The 21500-nt window shown below is 46.7% G+C and overlaps 1 protein-coding gene across 2 annotated transcripts; it reads left to right on the plus strand.

Moving 5' to 3' along the window:
• The first annotated feature begins 5926 nt into the window (after positions 1-5926).
• CFAP100 (cilia and flagella associated protein 100) lies at positions 5927-21493 on the plus strand. 2 transcript variants are annotated; one of them, XM_068154107.1, is made up of 15 exons: positions 5927-6050; positions 8278-8453; positions 8830-8916; positions 9163-9290; positions 11159-11351; positions 11989-12056; positions 12708-12871; positions 13510-13590; positions 14879-15028; positions 16493-16541; positions 17156-17295; positions 18113-18248; positions 19151-19353; positions 19827-19920; positions 20836-21493. In XM_068154107.1, exons 2-15 carry the CDS (start codon positions 8360-8362, stop codon positions 20944-20946), a joined length of 1698 nt encoding a protein of 565 aa, XP_068010208.1. In that variant the 5' UTR covers positions 5927-6050; positions 8278-8359; the 3' UTR covers positions 20947-21493. The 2 variants fall into 2 exon arrangements, with proteins under 2 accessions (XP_068010208.1, XP_068010209.1); XM_068154108.1 differs by lacking the exon at positions 8278-8453.
• The last annotated feature ends 7 nt before the right edge of the window (positions 21494-21500 follow it).

Below are 21500 nucleotides of genomic sequence, written 5' to 3' on the forward strand. Positions count from 1 at the left end.
GCCCATATGTCCCTCTTCCTCAAGCCATCTTGGTGATCATAATAGAAAGGATCTTTTTCCTTCAGGCGGAGTATTTTTCAGCTGGACCAGTTCCCATGCAGTCACAGCAGCTGTAGCTTTGCCACAAAGCAAGGGCCAGGAAAAGGCTGGAACTGTGCCCTAAGAGCTTAATGCACAATCATAAAGTTTTAACCTCAGGTTCCTGGGACATTTGTCCCTGCAAATAGCATGGATTTACAGCCCTGGTTAGGAAAGTCTCCTTGGCTGCAGCTTTGTGGGTCTCTTTACAACGGGCAAAATGCAAACTCCTAGGTCCCAAAAGTACTGAGCTCTAAGAGAAATCTGGAGCCAGTTACAGTCTTCAGTTTGGGATCAAGTCAAACTGGCCATGAAATTGCAACCATATAATTTATTTACATCCTTACCAGAGAAAACCAGTGGGGCTATCCCACTGAGCCCAAGATCAGACTCCCAGATCTTACCCTGCATTACCTGGAGAGTTTGTGGAACCTCCCTCCTTAGCAATTTTTCAAGACAACCAGGCAAGGCTGAGAAAAAAGTCATACCAGGCTGATAGGATTTTGAAGTTAGCCCTAGTTTGAGCAGGAGGTTGGGCTAGAGACCTCCACATGTCCCTCCCAAATGGTATTATTCTGTGATTCCACCATCTTCTGCTGTATTTGCACCAGGCTCTGCTGCACCACCTCCACTTCAGTGATCAACAAGCAGTCCCTGCACTGATCCAGAATCCCAGGAGCCTGAGTCAACTGACTCTTCACCGTGCTGGTTGCATTAGCTCAAAGCTAGAACAAAGCACAATGCTTGTCTGTGTGCAGTATCTGAGGAGAGCACTGCTGACAGTCACTAAAAGAAGGACTCCTTGCCACCAGAGTAAGCTTTGCATTGCAGAAGAAACTCACCCAGATCTGGCAAGGATCCCATGATGAAGATTGCAGAACATTTTCTCTTCCTTTCAGCAGGAAGGAGTCTGCATTCTCAGCAAGAATGAATGTGAACTACAAATTACTGAGCACTTGCTGCTTTTTGTCCAAGTCATTACACAGCAACCATGCATACCCACTGTGAAAGGCCAGATGACAGGGGTTGTCTTGTCATTTCCACGTGGCACTTCAGAGAGTTTGGCAGCTTTCATCCATTAGATTGAAATCAGATCAGTAGAAAGAATATCACAAATTCATTTTGGATGAGACAGCCCAGGGATACCACAGCTGGGGTCCAGTGGTAGGACACAAAACTTGGGTGAATTCTGCTCCATCTGCCCGTTTGCAAAGATGAGAGTTGAGAGCACGGGTTTTCTTGCAGAGCCCACGCCTGAGGACACTTTTCCTTCAACCCACAGGATGGGCCATGGTTCTTTGGTGCTCATCAAGCCTAGAGACGTCATCTATAAGGTAAAAGGGTCATGGAGAAGCAAGAGTGGGAACCGCGGGTGACGGAGTCAACCTCTCAGCCCTTGCAATACAAGGTTGCTGCCATCTCGTGGTGGGCTCTGGTCGTGCACAGGTTCCAGGACACGTTTTTCCCGCGGGGAAATAAAACCTTGCCTGGAAGTAAGCTTCAGCTGGATGGAGCCGGAGGGAAATAGCAGTGCCGGTGGTTGGAACCCATAAGGCCATGGCACTTGAATGTTACAGCTTCACTGTTCACAGGAGGTCTCCTGATTACCTTCCACACTATCTGCTTACCCTTGTTTGGGATGGCTGCACTCCAAGCTATAGTAATTTTTTCCTGTCATGCCATCACTTCCTTGTGCCCTATAACATAAGGAGACAGGAGACATCCCAGTTGCTGTCAGGAGGCCCTGTATTTGCTGTGCAGCAGTCAATGCATGTGGCCATTCAGCCTCTGGTGCTGGAAAGCGAGAAGGTCTGCAGGAAAACAGGCATGCTGGGTTGGATGTGGTCTCCAATATTGTTTCTTTTGGCATCTTTCATTGAGCCATGGTGATGATGCAGGGTGTTTGTACTGCAAATGAAGTACAAATGGAGAAGAACCACATGGTCATTTTGTCTTCCTTTCAGTTTCTCTACAGAGCATGGCAGCATGCATGGACCTTGCAAGAAGCGTACAAGCAGACACATATTCTCCATGGGATCTCCATAACCATCTTGAAGCTGCTTCCCCACCATGCAGGAGAAAGGCAGGAGAACAGTGTCCCAAAGAGACATGTCAGCAGAAAAACTTCTCTTTGATGGCTCACCAGAGACCACACTGAAGCAGCAGAGCTCTTGCAAATACTTACTTGAGGATCACTGATCCAGCCTGATCTAGTGTGGGGTGTCCCTGCCCATGGCAGGGGGGTTGGAACTAGATGATCCTTGTGGTCCCTTCCAACCCTGAATGAAACTATGAAACTATGAAACTATGAATCACAGTATCACTAAGGTTGGAAGAGACCTCAAAGATCATCGAGTCCAACTTGTCACCACAGACCTCATGATTAGACCATGGCACCAAGTGCTACATCCAATCCCCTCTTGAACACCTCCAGGGATGGCGACTCCACCACCTCCCTGGGCAGCCCATTCCAATGACTAACAACTGTCTCACAGTGAAGAACTTTCTCCTCACCTTCAGCCTAAACTTCCCCTGGTGCAGCTTGAGACTGTGTCCTCTTGTTCTGGTGCTGGTTGCCATCTTTCCTTGTGTCTAACCCTGAGAACAGGCTCTGACTTCTTCTCCCTCCTGGAATGCTCCATGTTCTGCAGCCACACAATTTACTGGGGCACACAGAAACAAGAGTCCCAGAGAAAAAAAAACCAACTGCCAATCCATTTGGTCTTCCTGTGGAATTTGATGGTTCTTTACAGGCTTTTCCTTTTGTGTGGTGCATTTTGTGCTTGTGATACAGATACCTAAGTGAAATGTTTAAATGAGTCCCCTTGAGAAGATTCCAGGCAATGGGGAGATGAGTACTCAGCAACTGAGGCAGCATCCTGGGTACATGGGGTTTCCCTTAATCATAAGGCTACAAAGGAACATTTATTTATCTAGGTATTTATTCAGCTTTCCACTCTGACAGCATTTCTCAATCAGCCATTTCAAATTGTTTTCCCAAGACTAATTAACCCTCACAGTAGCTCTGCAGTAGCATTCCCACATCACAAACTGGGTGACTGAATGGAGAGGACAAGTAAACTCTTCAGGAAAGAAATGAAGGAATCAAAGTAATAACAATATCCTGAAATCACCATGTACTACCAAAAATACCCCACCCCACCCCAAAGCCCTTGAATCACAGATCATAGAATCAATAAGGTTGGAAAAGACCTCAAAGATCATCAAGTCCAACCCAAGACCTCATATCCACTAAACCATGGCACCAAGTGCCACGTCCAATCCCCTCTTGAACATCTCCAGGGATGGGGACTCCACCACCTCCCTGGGCAGCCCATTCCAATGACTAACAACTGTCTCACAGTGAAGAACTTTCTCCTCACCTTCAGCCTAAACTTTGCCTGGTGCACCTTGAGATTGTGTCCTCTTGTTCTGGTGTTGATTGCCTGGGAGAAGAGACCAACACCCTCCTGGCTACAACCTCCCTTCAGGTAGTTGTAGACAGCAATAAGGTCTCCCCTGAGCCTCCTCTTCTCCAGGTTAAACAATCCCAGCTCCCTCAGCCTCTCCTCATAGGGCTTGTGCTCAAGACCTTTCCCCAGCCTCGTCGCCCTTCTCTGGACATATTCAAGAGTCTCAAGCATCTCAATGTCCTTCTTAAATTGAGTGACCCAGAACTGGACACAGTACTCAAGGTATTGCCTAATCAGTGCTGAGTACAGGGGCAGAATGACCTCCCTGCTCCTGCTGGCCACACTATTCTTGATGCAGACCAGGATGCCACTGGCCTTCTTGGCCCCCTGGGCCCACTGCTGGATCCCAGTCCTGTGGGAAACAGAAGCAGCAGCCTGCAACTCTCACTATGCCAACTGCCTGTCCTTCTCAGCTGTACATCAAGGAAGCACTGTCCAGGCATTTAATAATCCCCCAAATTGTGTTTCCTTTAAGTGACATGACAAAACTGCAAAAGAGCTGCACAGCCTCTGCCACCAGGCAGATTTTCCCCATGATGTTGCACATGCTATTTATTCCTTTCGTTAACCAGGTTAATGGTGGCTAAAAATAGACCCCAGATGTCCTTCCGGCCTTAAAAACTTCTTTGCCCTCAAGGAAAGGCAAAGCCTAAGTGGCTTATGTCATGTGTGGGGCATAAACAACGAACCAAAGCTATGAAGAGCTTAACATTTCCAAGAATTCACAAAGCACATCTCTGCTTTTAAATGATCTCTCTTCTATTCAGGGGAAATAAGTGTTTACCAAGGACAGAACAGAGCAGAGCAATGGATATATAAATGCACCATTCACTGGCACAGAGATTATGCCAGACAGAGCCAAAACTGCTCATATGCATTCATTTTGTTGTCTAGTTCTGTAGTGTTACTACTGCAACAAATTCACAGCTCTGTAATAAACTGGACAAAATAGCCTTTGCTATCAACATGAGCTCTCAATGTGCACTTGCAGCCCGCAAAGCCAATCAGATCCTGGGCTGCATCAGAAGTGTGGCCAGCAGGTCGAGGGAGGTGATCCTCCCCCTCTCTCAGCCCTGGTGAGACCCCACCTGGAGTACTGTGTCCAGTTCTGGAGCCCCTATTACAAGAGGGATGTGGAGGTGCTGGAGCGTGTCTAGAGAAGGGCCACAAGGATGATCAGAGGGCTGGAGCACCTCTCCTATGAGGACAGACTGAAGGAGTTGGGGCTGTTCAGTCTGCAGAAGAGAAGGCTCCGAGGTGACCTAATTGTGGCCTTCCAGTATCTGAAGGGGGCCTACAGGAAGGCTGGGGAAGGACTTCTCAGGATCTCAGGTAGTGATAGGACTAGGGGGAATGGAATGAAGCTGGAGGTGGGGAGATTCAGGCTGGATGTGAGGAGGAGGTTCTTCACCATGAGAGTGGTGAAAGTCTGGAATGGGTTGTCCAGGGAGGTGGTTGAGGCCCCGTCCCGGGGGGTGTTTAAGAGCAGGCTGGATGAGGCTCTGGCCAGCCTGATGTAGTGTGGGGTGTCCCTGCCCATGGCAGGGGGGTTGGAACTAGATGATCCTTGTGGTCCCTTCCAACCCTGAATGATACTGTGATACTATGATACTATGATCATGCCTTTAGAAAAATGCATCTGCAGTACAATTTATTCTAGAATCTTATTTTTTCTTTTGGTAATGGCAATCCTTCTGTAGTCTTATTTTTTTTTTTTCCCTGTGCATAGTCCCCAATACACTTGGGAAATTTCCCAAAACATACTAAAGATAGCATTACATCTCTCTGCGTCACTGCTAAAAAAATCAAAGCATTCATGTGCAGAATAAAGAGAAATTTCTTTCTGTGCAAGCATTTTCCTTCTGCTGCCTGAATCCAGTCTCTTGATAATCAGCAATTACAGGAAAGAACTACAACAATCACATGGGAGCTTGCACTTAAAGAAAATTGTGCTATTTATTGCACAAGTTACTCAGATGGAGAAAGCTGTTTGGAAACCTCTTGGTAAGCGACAAGAAGTGCTGCTCCAGAAAGCTGAAGCTGTATTAATAGGCAGTTGAAAGAGCCTAGAGAAGAGCACGATCCATTTGAAACTAGTTTGGTCTTCTCAGAAAGAGGGTACAGCGATTATGGAGATTTGAGCATCCACCAATGTGTCAATGCGGCAGCCAGGCAGGTGGCTTTGCAAAGCCTCCCGTGGTGGCTGGGCTCTGAGAGCACCCATCTGGCTCAGCCTCGCTCCACTGGGGTAGGGACACTTGTCCTGGCTACAGGAGCCCCAGCTGTAATGCCCAGGCACGCCCCTGCGCGGCTCGAGTGCTGCCTGGCAACAGGTTTCCATGGCAATGTAAACAAGAGACGGGCGACAGCCCAGAGCCGAGGCGAGCTGCCGGGCAGCCATGTCTAGGACCGCATCCGGATCTCCTTGAGACCACGGCCCCACTTTGAACAGCAGCCCGGAGCGGCTTTCATGTCGGTGAGGAACCGCAACCCAAAGAGGTGAGGGCAATCACAACAGTTTCTTTTCCGTTTTCAACTTCAGAGACTGTCTCACTCAGTGGCGGCGCCGGCATGTGTCACACACACTAACCCTTTCCTTCCCTGGGGGAAGGAGAAATGGGACACATCTGTCCCTTGGAAGAGTTGAGCCGTAGCTCAGAACTTGGCGTGGTTTCCCATTGAGGGTAACAAGCATGCTCCACAGGCCAGGGGAATCATTGAAATCATTTGAGTGTATAAAACACACACACTCATCCAGCAGCCTAGGAGCACGGTGGATGGACTTGATTGCATTATTTTTCAGAGCTCTGCCTGTTTGTTTTGGCATAGTTGGGGTGGGTTGTTATGGACAACGGAGATTGGAGTCAATACAGCTGATCAATATGATCGAGTATTGTTCCTTTATTGTTCCAGTATTGCAGGCCTAAGATGCGAGTATAGCACAGTAAAGTAAAGAAGAAGAAGGGAAAGGAAAAGCAGAAGTGCGTAGCAAGGGAACTTCTACAACTTATATAAACTCGGAGTGCCTTGTTGGCATAGCTTCATTGGTTCCCTATGAGTGACCACACATCACACTATTACAGATTATTGGTCCAACTACTAATGACACAACGAGGTTTGTTGATGCAGGTGCATGTCCTGTTGTCCCAAGATAACTTTCTATGTTTATATCTACCAGTCTCCTGTTTTAGTTACATGCTGCAGGCACAGCACTGTTCTGCTACACTGCTAGCTGGCTCTGCACTAATGCTGAGCATGGCCTACCACCCTGTCAGGCTCTAGGCCTGCACTGCCAGATTGCTCACACTGCTTGTCGCTGGCATTGCCACAGGTTGTGGGGTTTTTTCCTGGGCAGCAGTTTGATGCTAGGGAAAAACAGTGAATAAATGTTTCAGTAAATGAAAGCCATGAATGCCTTATCTGTTGGTTCACATAGTCCTGGCCATTGGTATGTAGCTACTGAAACAGAACAATGTCAGAGGCAGTGAGATATATGCCCAATGATTCTAGCAGCAAAGTAGTTTATCTGCATTATTGACTTTAATAATTGTAATTAGCACAACTAGACTTCTCTGGCTTGTAGCATCATTCCCAAAGTGATGTGCAAACAATCTATTAAAAAAAAACCAAAAACAAACCTAAGAAACTCAAAAAGTATCTTGATAAAATGAACATTTACAAGTTAGTCTTAGAAACAGATTCCAATACTGAATACATGAATTCACAGAATCACCAAGGTTGGAAGAGACCACAAAGATCATGGAGTCCAACCTGTCACCACAGACCACCAAGTGCCATGCCCAATCCCCTCTTGAACACCTCCAGGGATAGTGACTCCACCACCTCCCTGGGCAGCCCATTCTGATGGCTAACAACTCTCTCAGTGAAGAATTTTCTCCTCATCTCCAGCCTAAACTTCCCCGGCACAGCTTGAGACTGTGTCCTCTTGTTCTGGTGCTGGTTGCCTGGGAGAACAGACCAACCCCCTCCTGGCTACAATCACCCTTCAGGTAGTTGTAGAGAGCAAGAAGGTCTCCCCTGAGCCCCCTCTTCTCCAGGCTAAACAATCCCAGCTCCCTCAGCCAGTCCTTGTAGGGCTTGTGCTTGAGGCCTCTCCCCAGCCTCGTTGCCCTTCTCTGAACACATTCAAGTGTCTCAATGTCCTTTTTAAACTGAGTGGCCCAGAACTAGACACAGTACTCAAGTTATGTCAGAGTCACATGGAACCTAGGCAGCCAGTCAAGGAGGCTTTTGGAAAAGGTGTTTTGAGAATGGGAAAGGAGAGAGAAAACATCTGGGATGAATTCAAACAACCTAAATTCTACCTCAGCCTCTGCGTCTCAGCAACAGTGGAAGTCTGACACCTCCAAAGAATAAGATACTAATTGGACAGCTGCAGAAACACAGCCAATAGGAAACACAAAGCACCAAGGACGTAGATGGAAATTAGGCCAGATGACTTTAGCTCAAAATACATAAAAACTGGAGGCAATTCAGAGCAAAAAATGATGCTCTAAAATAGCCTTAAAAGTAGTGCAAGCGGAAAGGGATATTTTCTGCTGAGTCCTATACCAGCGCAGGTCAGGAATGGTCCCAGCAGCAGAATTGCATCAATTGAACTACCACCTCCCTGGAGGTGCTGCCTTTGTTGATTAAAGGATAGCTTCAACAATGGTCTATCTATTCTTTGTGAGTGAGATCATTACAATTATGCCTCTTCCCCTAGGACCTATAGCAAAGACTACAAAAAGAGACTGGATTCAGAGAAAAAGAACAGCAAGTAACCTTCAACATTTTGGCAGCCTAAAATGAAAAACAACAGAGTTCTCTACAGCACATCTGTGCTGTCCAATAGTCATTCAGCCTTATCTCAAGAAACCCATGATGCCAAAGTAAATAGTGGTAAGAGCTTTAGGGAGTAAAAATGTTGCTTGTGAGCCTGTGATAGGGGGATGAAAACGTATGGATGTGGATCACAACTGGAGATACTGGGGGAAGAAAAGGCAAGGAATTTGAGTGGCTTGTTATCTCCAAATTGTTTTGTCATTGCTTTACCATCAGTGTGTGTGTAAAGAGGACTGTGCTTTACACAGCTTTTACATAAGCCAGGGATGAACACCTCTCTTTGGGGGTCAGAACACAAATAGTTTACTGAAGACACAAAAGGCTCGGTGGTTAAGATTCAGAGAGTCCCTAAGCCCAGCACTGCTGTAAAACCTACTACACCAGTTAGTTACAGGTCACCTGATTGATTTGTTTATGATTTTCCTTGGGCCAGGGTCGAAGATGCCTTCTGCACATACAGAGCAAACACCTGAAAGTTTCTCTTCCAAATCTGGGATGGAAACTCAGCTTTTGCCATCAGGTAAGGTCATGATGATCTGGCAGGAAAGGTCTGTATTCAATACTCCTCTGTCTCTGATCAGATGAGATGGGTAAAATAGCTCCAGACTTACCAAAATCCCTGTCTGAAACCCTGAGTCAATCAGCAGATACGGTCAAGTGACATAAACAATACAGAAGACTCAGTTATATCATAGAGCAGAGTCCCTTTGCACTGGGTCTTGATATACTGCCACATGTCTCGTACATCTTCCTTCACTTTTTGCAGAAAGCCCAAAAGAGGATGAAGAAAACCCAAAAGAGGATGAAGAAAACCCAATGAAAAATCCCTTTACCGTTCCTTCAGATGTCAATATTTTCTCAGTAAGAGAGAAGGAAAGAAGAAAAGCTAAGGCGGTGTGTATACAAGCAATAATTAAGTGCATGACAGAGAGAATAGCTGCCAAATTCAGTTGAGACTTCTCTCAAGTCCACTGAAGTCCAGGATGAGAAACTACAAAAGCAGATCTGAGCACAAGCTTGCTGGTTGCCAGTGAAAGATCTGGATATTGTCACTTTGCTTGCTTACAAGATAGATTTACCTCTCCTTCCTGTTCCTGGAGAAGATACCTGCCAGTGCTGTTAGCATTGATTTCCGCATAAAGCTTTGGTGGAAGACCTTTTGCTTTCCAATGCAACAGGCTTAGCTTTGTGCTTGGGAATCATACAACAGTCTGGGTTGGAAGGGACCTCTGAAGGTCATCTAGTCCAACCCCCTCTGCAGTAAGCAGGGAAGCTGTATTACAATGTTTGATGTGACCTTCTTCTGAACTGCCAATGAAATGAATGCCTAGGAAGAAAGACAACATGGGTTTCATGGATTTCTCTCCATACAGATAGGGAATTGCAACCCATAAGACCAGAAAGCTGTACTTTCCTTAGGATATGCTATCCAAAAGGAGTGGGAAGGGATGGAGAGGTTGTCACATCTCTAAGAGGTCTTAGTGTTGCACATGGTTGCAGAAGCCCAGCAGTAAGATGGAAGCAAGAGGTCTCTGTTTCTAAATCACAAAGGGAGGGCTGCAAATAAGCTTGAGCAAGCCTCCCCACTTCCCACTAATGACTGATACAGTCTGTTTTTTGCTTGGGTTGAAGGTCATTTTCTATATATATATATATATAGAGAGAGAGAGAGAGAGAGATGTTTTAGGGTGTCAGGTAATGATAGGACTAGGGGGAATGGAACAAAAATAGAAATGGGTAGATTCATATTGGTTATTAGGAAGAAGTTCTCGACCATGAGGGTGGTGAGACACTGGGAACAGGTTGCCCAGGGAGGTGGTAGAAACCCCATCCCTGGAGGTTTTTAAGGCCAGGCTGGATGTGGCTCTGAGCAACCTGATCTAGTGTGAGGTGTCCCTGCCCATGGCAGCGGGGTTGGAACTAGATGATTCTTGAGGTCCCTTCCAACTCTAACAATTCTATGAGAGCTTAGCAAGAAGTGCATTAAGGATGTCTGCTGAGAGATGCCATCAGCCTAACCTACACCCAAACTGTGCAGGCATCAATGAATTACACTCCAGCTGATGTGAAAGCACTGAGCATGAACCACCTTTTGTCCTGCAGAAAGCTCTGGAGCAGGTTTGAATAGATCCTCTCAATCTGAACTTGAATGTTCCCATGCCTTTGTAAAAGCTGGACCAAGCTGGTATTGAGCATGAGCTGCCCTGTTGTTTCCTTTTAGTAGGAGACTTGAAGGATGAACTTCTGAAAATTTCCATTCTCTCCCAGGAGCGATCCAGGAAGGAAAAATTAGGACCCTGAGTAGGTACAAGCTGGCACAGCTGGTGGCTGGATGCAGAATACAAATCATGTTAGGAACAAGTTGTTTACCATGAGGACAGTGGAACACTGGGACAGGTTGCCCAGGAAGGTAGTTAAGGTCCCATCCCTGGAGATGTTCAAGGTGAAGCTCGACAAGGCTCTGGGCAACCTGGTATAATTGAGGATGCCCCTGCTTACTGTAGAGGGGCTTGGACTAGATGACCTTTAGAGGTCCCCTCCAACCCAAACCATTCTATGATTCTATGAAACTTATGAGAACAAAACTAAGAAATGAAGACAGAATATCTCTGGGACCAGTCAGACAAACCAGGCAGACATGAACCAGCAGAGTGTTAGGAGCCTGCAAATTTCAAGCCTGTCAATAACGACTCATGTCTTTAAAACCCACAGCAAACAAAGCAACTAACCAAACCGTCCACATAACTGACTTCTCCTCACAGGAACGTGAAAGAATGAAGACCATGAAAGTCCACGAGAAAATGACTTACTCCACTAAAGCAAAAGCAATGCAAACTGGTTTGAAGAAGGCTCTGCAGAAGGAGGAGGAAGAGGAGGCCAGAAAACAGGCAACAGATGACGAGAGACGGAAAATACTTCAAAAGAGTCTTTCAGGGAAGCTACGCATTAAAAATGGTAGGGAACAGTAACTGTCTTGGTAGGGGTGCTGCTCAGCTGAGCAATAGCCTAAAGCAAAAATCAAAAAGGGGATGGGAGTAGCAGTTAACTATCTATCTTTGGTGAGCTCTTGTAGACACAAAAGTTATATGCTGCATCTTGCCAACCTGTGTGTGGCTGAGCTAGCTCATCTCATGCACTTGCATATGAAACATGTGTCACCCTCACTGCAATAGCCTGGGTTCCACCATCCCCTGTGGCTTTCACAATAGCTGGCAGCTCCCAAAATCATCTGGGAGTCAGCTGAGAGTTTGCAGGATTGTGTGTCACAGACACTTCTACTAAGCAAACTTGAAAGTATATTTTAGTGGCCATGGGCATAAAGCTTCTGCCTCTAACATAAAAAACAGCCTTGGCATTTTTGTTTAGAGGACATCAACCTTTGTAAAGACCAGATTCTCCACTCCACTTTATCTAGTTTCACTCCATGAAAGCCCATGCATAACTGATCCTAAGCGAGGTCTAAACTGTAATAATCAGTATAGCTGCCTCTAGCACCAACCACATCCATGCTCACAGCAGCCCACATATTTACTGGGTTTTGCCTTGGCCATATTTCCTCTCTTGTCTGATCATCTTTATATCCTTATTTCAGATCATCCATTAGAAAAGACAACCTTCCGTGACTACATAAATAATCAAAGAGAGATATTTTACCTTGAGGTACTTGGCTCTAAGAATCTTACTTTCTGTTCATTTAATTATTCCTCTCTGTGTTGCTTTATTTTGTACTTTTTTCCCCTGAGATCCATCGCCTAGAGACCCTCCCAAGAGGCACACATCAGACCTCATGAACTAATTGTCCGAGTCCTGTGTTAAAGACACTCGGAGCCCACAGCTCAGCAGCAGCCAACCAAGAAAGAAAGGAACATAGTTGATTTCCACCATCCAGTAGCATCCATGCAACTATTCCATTTGTGAGCTGCACAGATATGCTGACCACCTGGCTCCTGCTGTCCTACACAAAAGCTATAGCTGGGAGCCATTCTGAACACAAAATAAGGCAGCTGTGCTAGAATATTCCCATTATTCACCTCTATTTCTGTGCTGTAACACAACTGAGTCCATCTTTGTCATCCAGGAGTTCCTACAGTGCTGGGACTTCTGGATTCTGTTTTTAATTTCCCTGCTTATTTGCTATGTTCCTTCTGAAATATCTCCTGGAAAATAAGTACCTATTTTGTACTATGAATTGAAATCCTTAGCCTCTCCTCCTTCCCTTATGGAAATAAGGTAACCAAGAACAGAGCTAAAGCAATGTATCTTTAAAATCAGCCAGCCAGTGTGACTGTGTTGCTTTGGGATTTGTTTCAGTATGCCATGGCAGTAATGCGAGAGAAGATGCAAAAGATGGACAGCATAGTAGAGGAAGAGGAAAGAAAGCTGGAAAAGGCTCAAAGAAAGAGGGAGAAGGATGCTTTAATGTTTTATGAGTCCCAGAAGGAGAAACTGAACCAGTATCGTCAAGCCGTGGAAAGGTGATGGCCGTCGAGGGAACCGTCCGCGTGCTCTTTTGTGCTGGGCATGAGAGATCTTTGCTTGACCTCCTTGCAGGCTTTTGCCCAGAGTTACAGTCCTGGTAGCACTTTCCCCCCTCCTCATAGGGTTTGTGCTCCAAACCCCTCACCAGCTTTGTTCCCCTTCTCTGGACATGGTCCAGCAACTCAACATCTTTCCTAAACTGAGGAGCCCAGAACTGGACACAGGACTCAAGGTGTGGCCTAACCAGTGCAGTGTACAGGGGCACAATGACCTCCCTGCTCCTGCTGGCCACACTATTCCTGATACAGGCCAGAATGCCATTGGCCTTCTTGGCCACCTGGGCACACTGCTGGCTCATGTTCAGCCTACCATCAACTAGTACCCCCAGGTCCCTCTCTGCCTGGCCACTCTCCAGCCACTCTGACCCTACTCTGACTCTTAACTTGGAAGCTGCACTGGGACCCCATGCTCTCTTTGCCAAGACAAGCAGGGTCTTCAGGCAGGAGGCAAGCATCACCCAGGATATATCTATATGAGATTTCTAGTGCTCCCCCCCCATCATTTTCTCTGTTTTATGTGCACTTCAATTCACAACCCACTTACTGTTTGCTTGTGTTTATATATTCTTCCCTAGTACCAGAAAAGAAATTGCAGCACAGGCAGAGAAAAAGAGAGAGCTCTTCGAAATCAACTCCCAAATAGAGGATGTCAAGAGGTAACAGTTGCACACTACTCATACCCAGCTTTTAACAGTTCCTACAGCCTTGTACCCTCACAGCCCTCAGGATAAAAGGGAGGCAAGGTAAAATACTTCTAAAAAGGTTCAATTTTAAGAGTTAGAATGTTTCAGCTTTTGTTTTCCAGATGCTGGCTTTGTTTCTAAAACAACTCAGCTAGTATCTTAAGGATTTCTTGGTTCTTTTTAGGTATAAATGTTCCAAACCCCAAGCTAAATGCCTAGCCTCAGATTAAAACCCAAACAAAACTAAGTAAAGCATTTCAGTAGTGACCTGGGGAAAGGCAAAAAATAAATACACTAGAATCATAGAATCAATAAGGTTGGAAAAGACCTCAAAGATCATCAAGTCCAACCCAAGACCTCATATCCACTAAACCATGGCACCAAGTGCCATGTCCAATCCCCTCTTGCACACCTCCAGGGATGGGGACTCCACCACCTCCCTGGACAGCACATTCCAATGGCTAACAACTCTCTCTGTGAAGAACTTTCTCCTCATCTCGAGCCTAAACTTTGCCTGGTGCAGCTTGAGACTGTGTCCTCTTGTTCTGGTGCTGATTGCCTGGGAGAAGAGAACAGCCCCCCACTCCTGGCTACGACCTCCCTTCAGGTAGTTGTAGGGAGCAGTAAGGTCTCCCCTGAGCCTCCTCTTCTCCAGGCTAAGCAGCCCCAGCCCCCTCAGCCTCTCCTCATAGGGCCTGTGCTCGAGGCCTCTCACCAGCCTCATTGCCCTTCTCTGGACACATTCCAGCAACTCAACATCTTTCCTAAACTGAGGGGCCCAGAACTGGACACAGGACTCATGGTGTGGCCTAACCAGTGCCGAGTACAGGGGCAGAATGACCTCCCTGTTGCTGCTGGCCACACTATTCCTGATGCAGCCCAGGATGCCATTGGCCTTCTTGGCCACCTGGACACACTGCTGGCTCATGTTCAGCCAGCTGTCAATCAGTACCCCCAGATCCCTTTCTGTCTGTCCCAGTATGAGTAGAGCTGGCAAGATTTTTCATTCATTTTCAAGTAAAAATTCCCAAATTAGCAAGCCCAGTGTCACAGCAAAGATGTGGCCACAAAGATGTGAGCAGACATCTTCCATATGAGAAGCCACAGCACGCAGGGCAGGTTCCTCTTGTCTTTGTATGTCCATGAGGACATGTGGCCTCATATCCTTCCTCTGGGTGAAGCTATCAAGAGTTAGAAAGAACCTACTCAAACAGAGGCTTTCCTGATCCCTAGCAAGCCTTGTCCACTTCTCTCAACCCAGGGATATACTCAGAATGAAGAAAACTGTGCGGGAGCGCAAGCTGTGGAGGGACTTCCTCTATGAATTATCTCCGAAAGAGTGGCAGGAGAAACATGTCAAAAAGGGCAGAACAGGAAAATATTTGGAAGCATTTCTAGCGACAGGAGACCTGTAAGTACAAGCCAATGCAAACAACAGACTTCAGAGCCGTAGAGAGCACTCAGCTGACTGGAAGTCAAGACAGAGGGAACATACTCCTCACCTTCACTGTGAGCTTACTGAGATCTGGGTCTTGTTGGAACAAATCAAAATGTCAGTAGAAAGGCATCAGGTGTCTAAGTCAGTACCTATGTACCTCTTCCAAGAGAGCTCCATCCTCCAGTCCTCGGCTGAAAACCTTACCCAAAGAATTTGAGGAAACCCCAGGAGGGTTACCTTGGGCATTTGTCCTGGAGCAAAGTTTCTCTGTGGCTTTGTGGCTGTGATTCTGGTTCCCACCATTGGTCACAGCCACCATGGGAGTTGTTGCTTGTTGTTTTGCAGGTCCAAGGTCACTGTAGGTCCACACTGCATTGACTGTCTACTTTCAGTAAGAGCTTTCAGACAGTGTATGGTGGGATGCAGGTAAAGTAACTGAAGTAATAGGTAGGGCCAGGCTGAGAAGATGAAGAGCTTCTTGAGGGAAAGAAAGCAATTGCCTTGGAAAGCAAAGTGTGAGTGCCTAGTGGGTCTCCTAAGGCCCCAACCTTGACTATCAGTAGAGACTGAAGTCACTGCTTGCAAGGCCATTTCCTCTGCCTCCACTCAGAATGTCGTAACTGCCAGGTTCTACTAAGCAGGGCTGCCACATGCCACCCTCTGTGAAACCACTGCAATTACTGGGCTGCTGCCACATGGCAGGAATGGTGGAGACCCAGGTGAGGCTGGTACTAAGGTAATAAAAATGGAGGTTTACCACCCTTCCATGGCACCAAGTGACAAGTGCAATAAAGGTGATGAGCAGACTCTACTGCCAGCAGCAATCATGCACCTCTTGCCTCACTCTTCAGCTCTTGCCATGGCTTGTCCCTGGGGCTGAGCAGGGAAGAGAGGCTGCACTGATGGTTAATGGCGCTAGGCTGTGCAAAGTAAGAAGCTCAGAAACCCCCTATAGACCCCCATGGTGGCTACAGCATGTTGCTGAGGAGCGGTACCACATCCTGCACAGAGCACAAGGCTTTCTCTACACTTGCTCTGCTGCTGCCTGAGCCTTTTCAATAAGGTTCTTACCTCTGCTTTCTCATCGCCCAAGAACCAAAGCCTCCCATCGAGTTTAAAGGCATTTGGATCAACACTCTTTAGTTCAGGCTCATGCGTCATGTCCTGACCCTGCTGGCCAGCAGTGCCTGGAGCAGCTCAAAAGGCAGCTTGCTTGTGGACAGACGTAGCTCCTGGGCTGCGTGTTTGTGTGACCTCTAGCTCCTATGATCCCCCAACAGCCCACAGCCACAGGGGGACCAAACGTGTGACTGTGCAAAGAAAAGACTGTTCAGGAGCAAAGAGCAACAGCAAACAACAGTGTTCATGATTCACTAAGAAGGTCTCTTTTGAGCTGTCATTTCTCTAAGGGCTTGATACACACAATGCTCTTTACAGATCTTCATTGGAGGACTTGGAAAGCGAAGCCAGCTCGGATGGAGATGAGGTCAGAAAGCTTGTGTTGAAATAGCGACACTTTCTGATTGTCCTGTGTTATTCATTGATTATTCATCTACTAATTTCTCTCACCTTCTAACCATTCATTATGGTATTGAGAAGCTGCTGTAGCCACTAATTATAAATGTATATTTATGCAGTATGCTAATGTCTATTTATACACTGATAAATGTTCATCTTTTAGCAACACAGCTGATAAATACCTTGGGTTAATTTTCATCCTCCACTTTCCAAAAACCATCATCTCAAAGCTTGCCATCCCCTCAATGGGATATAACACCATATAATGGGAGACTTTGAAATGAGTGAGGTCATTGGTTTCTGTATGAAATGAAAAGTTTCCCGTTCACAGATGTTTGCACCACTTTTTTGCTCCTCAAAATGCAGCTTGGTTTGGGGATGAGCTACTGAGGCAGCATAGAGCTGTGCACAAAGCAGAAAAGCAGATAATAGAATGTACAACCACACAAGGGCAGGCACAGATGTCTCTACATGGGAGAGCATCTGAGCAGCCAGGGCTGGTGCAGACCAACCTCCATGTATTACAACAGAAAAAAAGCTAGAGGATGGCAAAAGCTCATTGCCATATGTTTCCCACTCCAGCCTGTCGAGGTGTATTTTACTGATCTCCAGCAAGTGCTGTCTGTTTTAACGGAGATGGAGGATCAGATCTTGTCCTTCATCCAGAATTCCCAGGGTACCAAGACAGATCTGGACAAGCTCATCACTGAATGTGTAAGCAAGTAAGTATGATCCTGGGACTATTGGGAAGGAGTCCCCGTGGGCCAGCTTTCAAACATAGGTGACTCCCTCTTCCCCCTACTAGCACCTCAACATCAGGCTGCGTGCTGCAGGCCACACGTGATGCCTTTCAAACAGCACACAGCAAAGAGTCGCTTTCTCATGCCTTGGAGCCCAGCTGCAGCACATTCAACTCACCAGCTTGGGAGCTGCTGGGAAAGAATCCCATCTATGTCATTTAGGAGATCAGACCTGAGCCTGGGACTAGTTCCTTAGTCCTCAAGGCACAGGCTGGGGAGCTGATGCATTTAACATCCTGGAGTGGTTATAAGACAGAAGTATTGTGCAATTCTCATAAAGAAAGATCAAAGGAAGACTTAAAAGATGTCCTGAAGTGATCCAAACCAGCACTGAGAGTAGACTCACTGCAAACTCTAGAAGAAGCCAGCAGGGAAGCCAAGTGCAATTGCAATATAACATTTCCATGGCAGGTAGACACACATTCCCATCTATAGGGTAGCTTATCCCCTTATGAAAGTTTTCCAAGCTAATCTACTTCCCTCACTGACTTAATAAAAAATCTTGACTGTTTGACTATGCTACTTCTCTCTCCCCCACACCAGCACAACCACCGGTATTCCAGAAAAATCCCAAGTTCCCTCTGCTCTCAGAGCTGCGGTACACGGTCCCCAGAAATGGAATGAAGTGTTACCTCCATCTGCCGGCAGCAGGAGGCACAGTCCCAGCCTGCAAAGCAATCGTGGAGTCCTGTCTTTCAGAAATGCCCTCTCAAAACACCTCCTTTCTCTTCCGGCTTAGGGAGAAGCAGTTTGCAGAGCTCAAACAGCAGGTAGACACCTTCAAATCTGCCATCGCCAAGCTAGAAGAGAAAAAAGCAGATCTGATGATTAAAGTTCACCACTTTTCCCCCGGAGAACACACAGCTGATGAGCAGGTATATCCTGAGAGCAAGGCAAGGCAGGGTTAGCATACAAAAATGTGCCTTCTCCACCAGTCATATCCATCTGGGGGGAAAAAAAGAAAGCAGACAGTGGCTTGCACTGGGGAAGAATCAGCAGTTTCCCAGCATTGGAGCTACAGCTAGGGCAGGTCTGGGGCACTGCTGAGGCAGTATACTTGGGACAAATGTGTCTCTTAGGCCACACCTTGAGTACTGTGTCCAGTTCTGGGCCCCTCAGTTTAAGGACATTGAGACTCTTGAACGTGTCCAGAGAAGGGCAACAAGGCTGGGGAGAGGCCTCGAGCACAAGCCCTACCAGGAGAGGCTGATGGAGCTGGGATTGTTTAACCTGGAGGAGGCTCAGGGGAGACCTTCTTGCTCTCTACAACTACCTGAAGGGAGGTCGTAGCCAGGTGGGGGTTGGTCTGTTCTCCCAGGCAACCAGCACCAGAACAAGAGGACACAGTCTCAAGCTGCACCAGGGGAAGTTTAGGTTTGAGGTGAGGAAAAAGTTCTTCACAGAGAGAGTTGTTAGCCACTGGAATGTGCTACCCAGGGGGTGCTCAAAAAGGGATTGGACATGGCACTTGAAGCCACGGTTTAGTAGTCATGAGGTGTTGGGTGAGAGGTAGGACTTGATGTTCTTTGAGGTCTTTTCCTTATTGATTCTATGCTCCGTGCAAGTGCTACAACATGGGCGTGGGGTGTGCAGAGGCAGCTAGGTAGCTGCAACATATCTCATGCCACAGCAAAGTTGTGGAGACCTAGAGAAAAATGGCTCAATTCTATCCACCCCAACCATCTATCCCAGACACTTATGATAAGCAAACTGGGAAACAAGCTTTCACTGGGCAGAACACAGCTGTGGCTCTCACCACATTTCCTCTCACCTGTAGGACAAAATGCTCGAAAGCCTGGAGAAGAAAGTGCGGGAGGTTTATCGTCACTTCACAGGAGAAAGTGGAGCAGACCTGCAGATGGAGCAGATGCTAATGGTGATGGAAAAACAGGTCTACGATTTACTGGACCAACTGGAGAAAGTCCCAAGAGAAAAGTTAAAACCACTTCTGGAAGCCAAACAGAAGGAATGGAAGCTAAGGTAAGACAAAAGCCTCTTCTGGAAATGGGGATGCTGGTTTTAAATGTTGAGAGCCAAAATCAAAGCCACTGAAAAAGTCAACTTTGTCAGGTCAGCCCAGGAAACTCCAAGCCCATGTGACCATTTTACTTCTGCAAGGGTTCCACATTCATAGCACTTGTACCTCCTGATGAGGGAGCAGCAGCCCACAACTACCTTAGGAAGCTACATCAGAAAAGGGCAAAATCACAGAATCACCAAGGTTGGAAGAAACCTCAAAGATCACCAAGTCCAACCTGTCACCCAACACCTCATGACTACTAAACCATGGCACCAAGTGCCATGTCCAATTCCCTGGGCTCTGGTGTTCTTAGACTTAAATGTAAGATGAAAAGCAAAATGTAGTGTTAGATATTGATGCTGTATGTCAAAAGCATACTTGGTGTAGCTGCACACTGCATTTGACCCATCCTTTTATTCACTCCCTTCAAAAGGCTCAGAGAGGAAAGGCTGAGACAACTGAAGAAGAAGGAGGAAGAAAGACTGAAAAAGATCCTGGTAAAATCAGAGTCAGCTGCAAAAATAGCAGTAAGTGCAGGAATCCAGAGGAACACCTCACCCTAACAGCCCACTTTGGAGAAGCTGGGGGGACTCGAACACCAAGTGTTTAATGGGAAAGTGTTACTAGGAGCCACCACAGCTGGGCAGGGATGACACCCAGACTCAGGTGTAGCCCAGTTCATAGGACTGATGCAGGTAGCTGCTGGGAAGTCAGTTATGCTGCAAGTTATTCCAGATCAGTGTCCTTCCATCATCCCTTCCCCTCCTTCTCTTGACCACACGACCCCCTCCATTATTTGCCCATTTTCTCAGAGAGCTCATTTCAGCTTGTTCACTTGGCAATAGATATAAAAAAAGGCAAAAATGAAAAATGAGCAAATAAGAAAGGGGGCAGCAAGGCCCTAGGTCAGCTCAGCCATCCCCTCAGAACCCATCCCTTTCTGGCATGATTTACATTATGACAAACTGAGCTTTGTCCCCTCAGGAGGCATAGGGCAGAGCTACAGGTCACGGCTCCTGCAACACATTTCACAGGTCCACACGACAGTGAGGACATCCCAGTTCTCAGTCACACACCAAGGTGGTGACAGCACTGGCAATTGAGAACAGGCACCACGAGTCCCTGCCCCTTTAACCCAAGATAAGAAGGTACTGCAGGCTCCCTCAGGTATTTCTTCCAACTTCCCTTTTTCTTCAGATAGTATAAATAAGGCTTCAGCTAGAAACCAGCTGCAGATACAGTACAGATGAAGCATGAGAACATGCACAGCCTGCAGGTGCTTGGCTCTCGTTTTCTAATAGAAAAGGCACACTCAACAGACACTGAAACCTGTCTGGAAAACACATGGCAAGGGACCATGGCCTCCTGCAGCTTTACCTCAGTAGGTTCAGACATGCTCCTCCAAAACAGCACTGATGCATGTACCTCTTCTTCCTCTGCAGACTGGCAAGAGGCCAATGTTCCGTTCCAAACTACCTGCCCAGAAGCAGCAGCAAAAGCAAAACCAAGAACAAACGGAAAAGGAAAAGGAAGAACTCTACTATTTTACCTGACAGCCCCCACATAACCACAGCACTTAGAGCTGATGCTGCTCTAGAAAATGTTTTTTCCCAGATCTACATTCCATTAGTCTCTGTTCAGCTGATTAACTTCACAGTCCCATGAAATTCCCTTCTTCTTCTACTCTAAGACTCCATGTCAAGTTGCTGTGTCAAGCAATCCCTTTCCCCCTTGCCATTGATCTTTTGCCTAGGACAATAAACTAAAGCTCTCTCATTTTGCTTCTCAGGCTCCTGGGAGCAATAAAGATTTACTCATTCAGATTTTGACACAGCACTATCCCTACACACCTGACTAGTGAGATCTACCACAGTCCTGAGTAACAAGCATTGTTAAAGGCACCTAAGGCACTAAGACAGGCACCTGCCAGGCATTTATTATAACCACGTCTGTTGAAGGACTACAAAAATGAAGGCTATGCTTTAATTCAAGGGATGGGTTTCATTCTAGACTCTCTCCTGCTACCGTGGAGAAGGCACAAGCGAAGGACAAACACAAGCTGTGGAAATCAAGCTGCCACGAATTTGCTTTATGCCAGATGCATCTA

Source organism: Melanerpes formicivorus, unplaced genomic scaffold (genome assembly GCF_026170545.1).
Source record: "Melanerpes formicivorus ecotype bairdi unplaced genomic scaffold, bMelFor1.0.p_v2 SCAF_28, whole genome shotgun sequence".
Taxonomy (NCBI): domain Eukaryota; kingdom Metazoa; phylum Chordata; class Aves; order Piciformes; family Picidae; genus Melanerpes; species Melanerpes formicivorus.

Excerpts from the sequence above, each read along its gene's own strand:
- CFAP100 (XM_068154107.1), top strand. The coding sequence starts at position 8,360 with ATGAAAAACAACAGAGTTCTCTACAGCACATCTGTGCTGTCCAATAGT. Across the intron at positions 13,591-14,878 it reads CAAATAGAGGATGTCAAGAG|GGATATACTCAGAATGAAGA; the intron begins GTAACAGTTGCA and ends CTCTCAACCCAG. Across the intron at positions 17,296-18,112 it reads ATCACTGAATGTGTAAGCAA|GGAGAAGCAGTTTGCAGAGC; the intron begins GTAAGTATGATC and ends CTTCCGGCTTAG.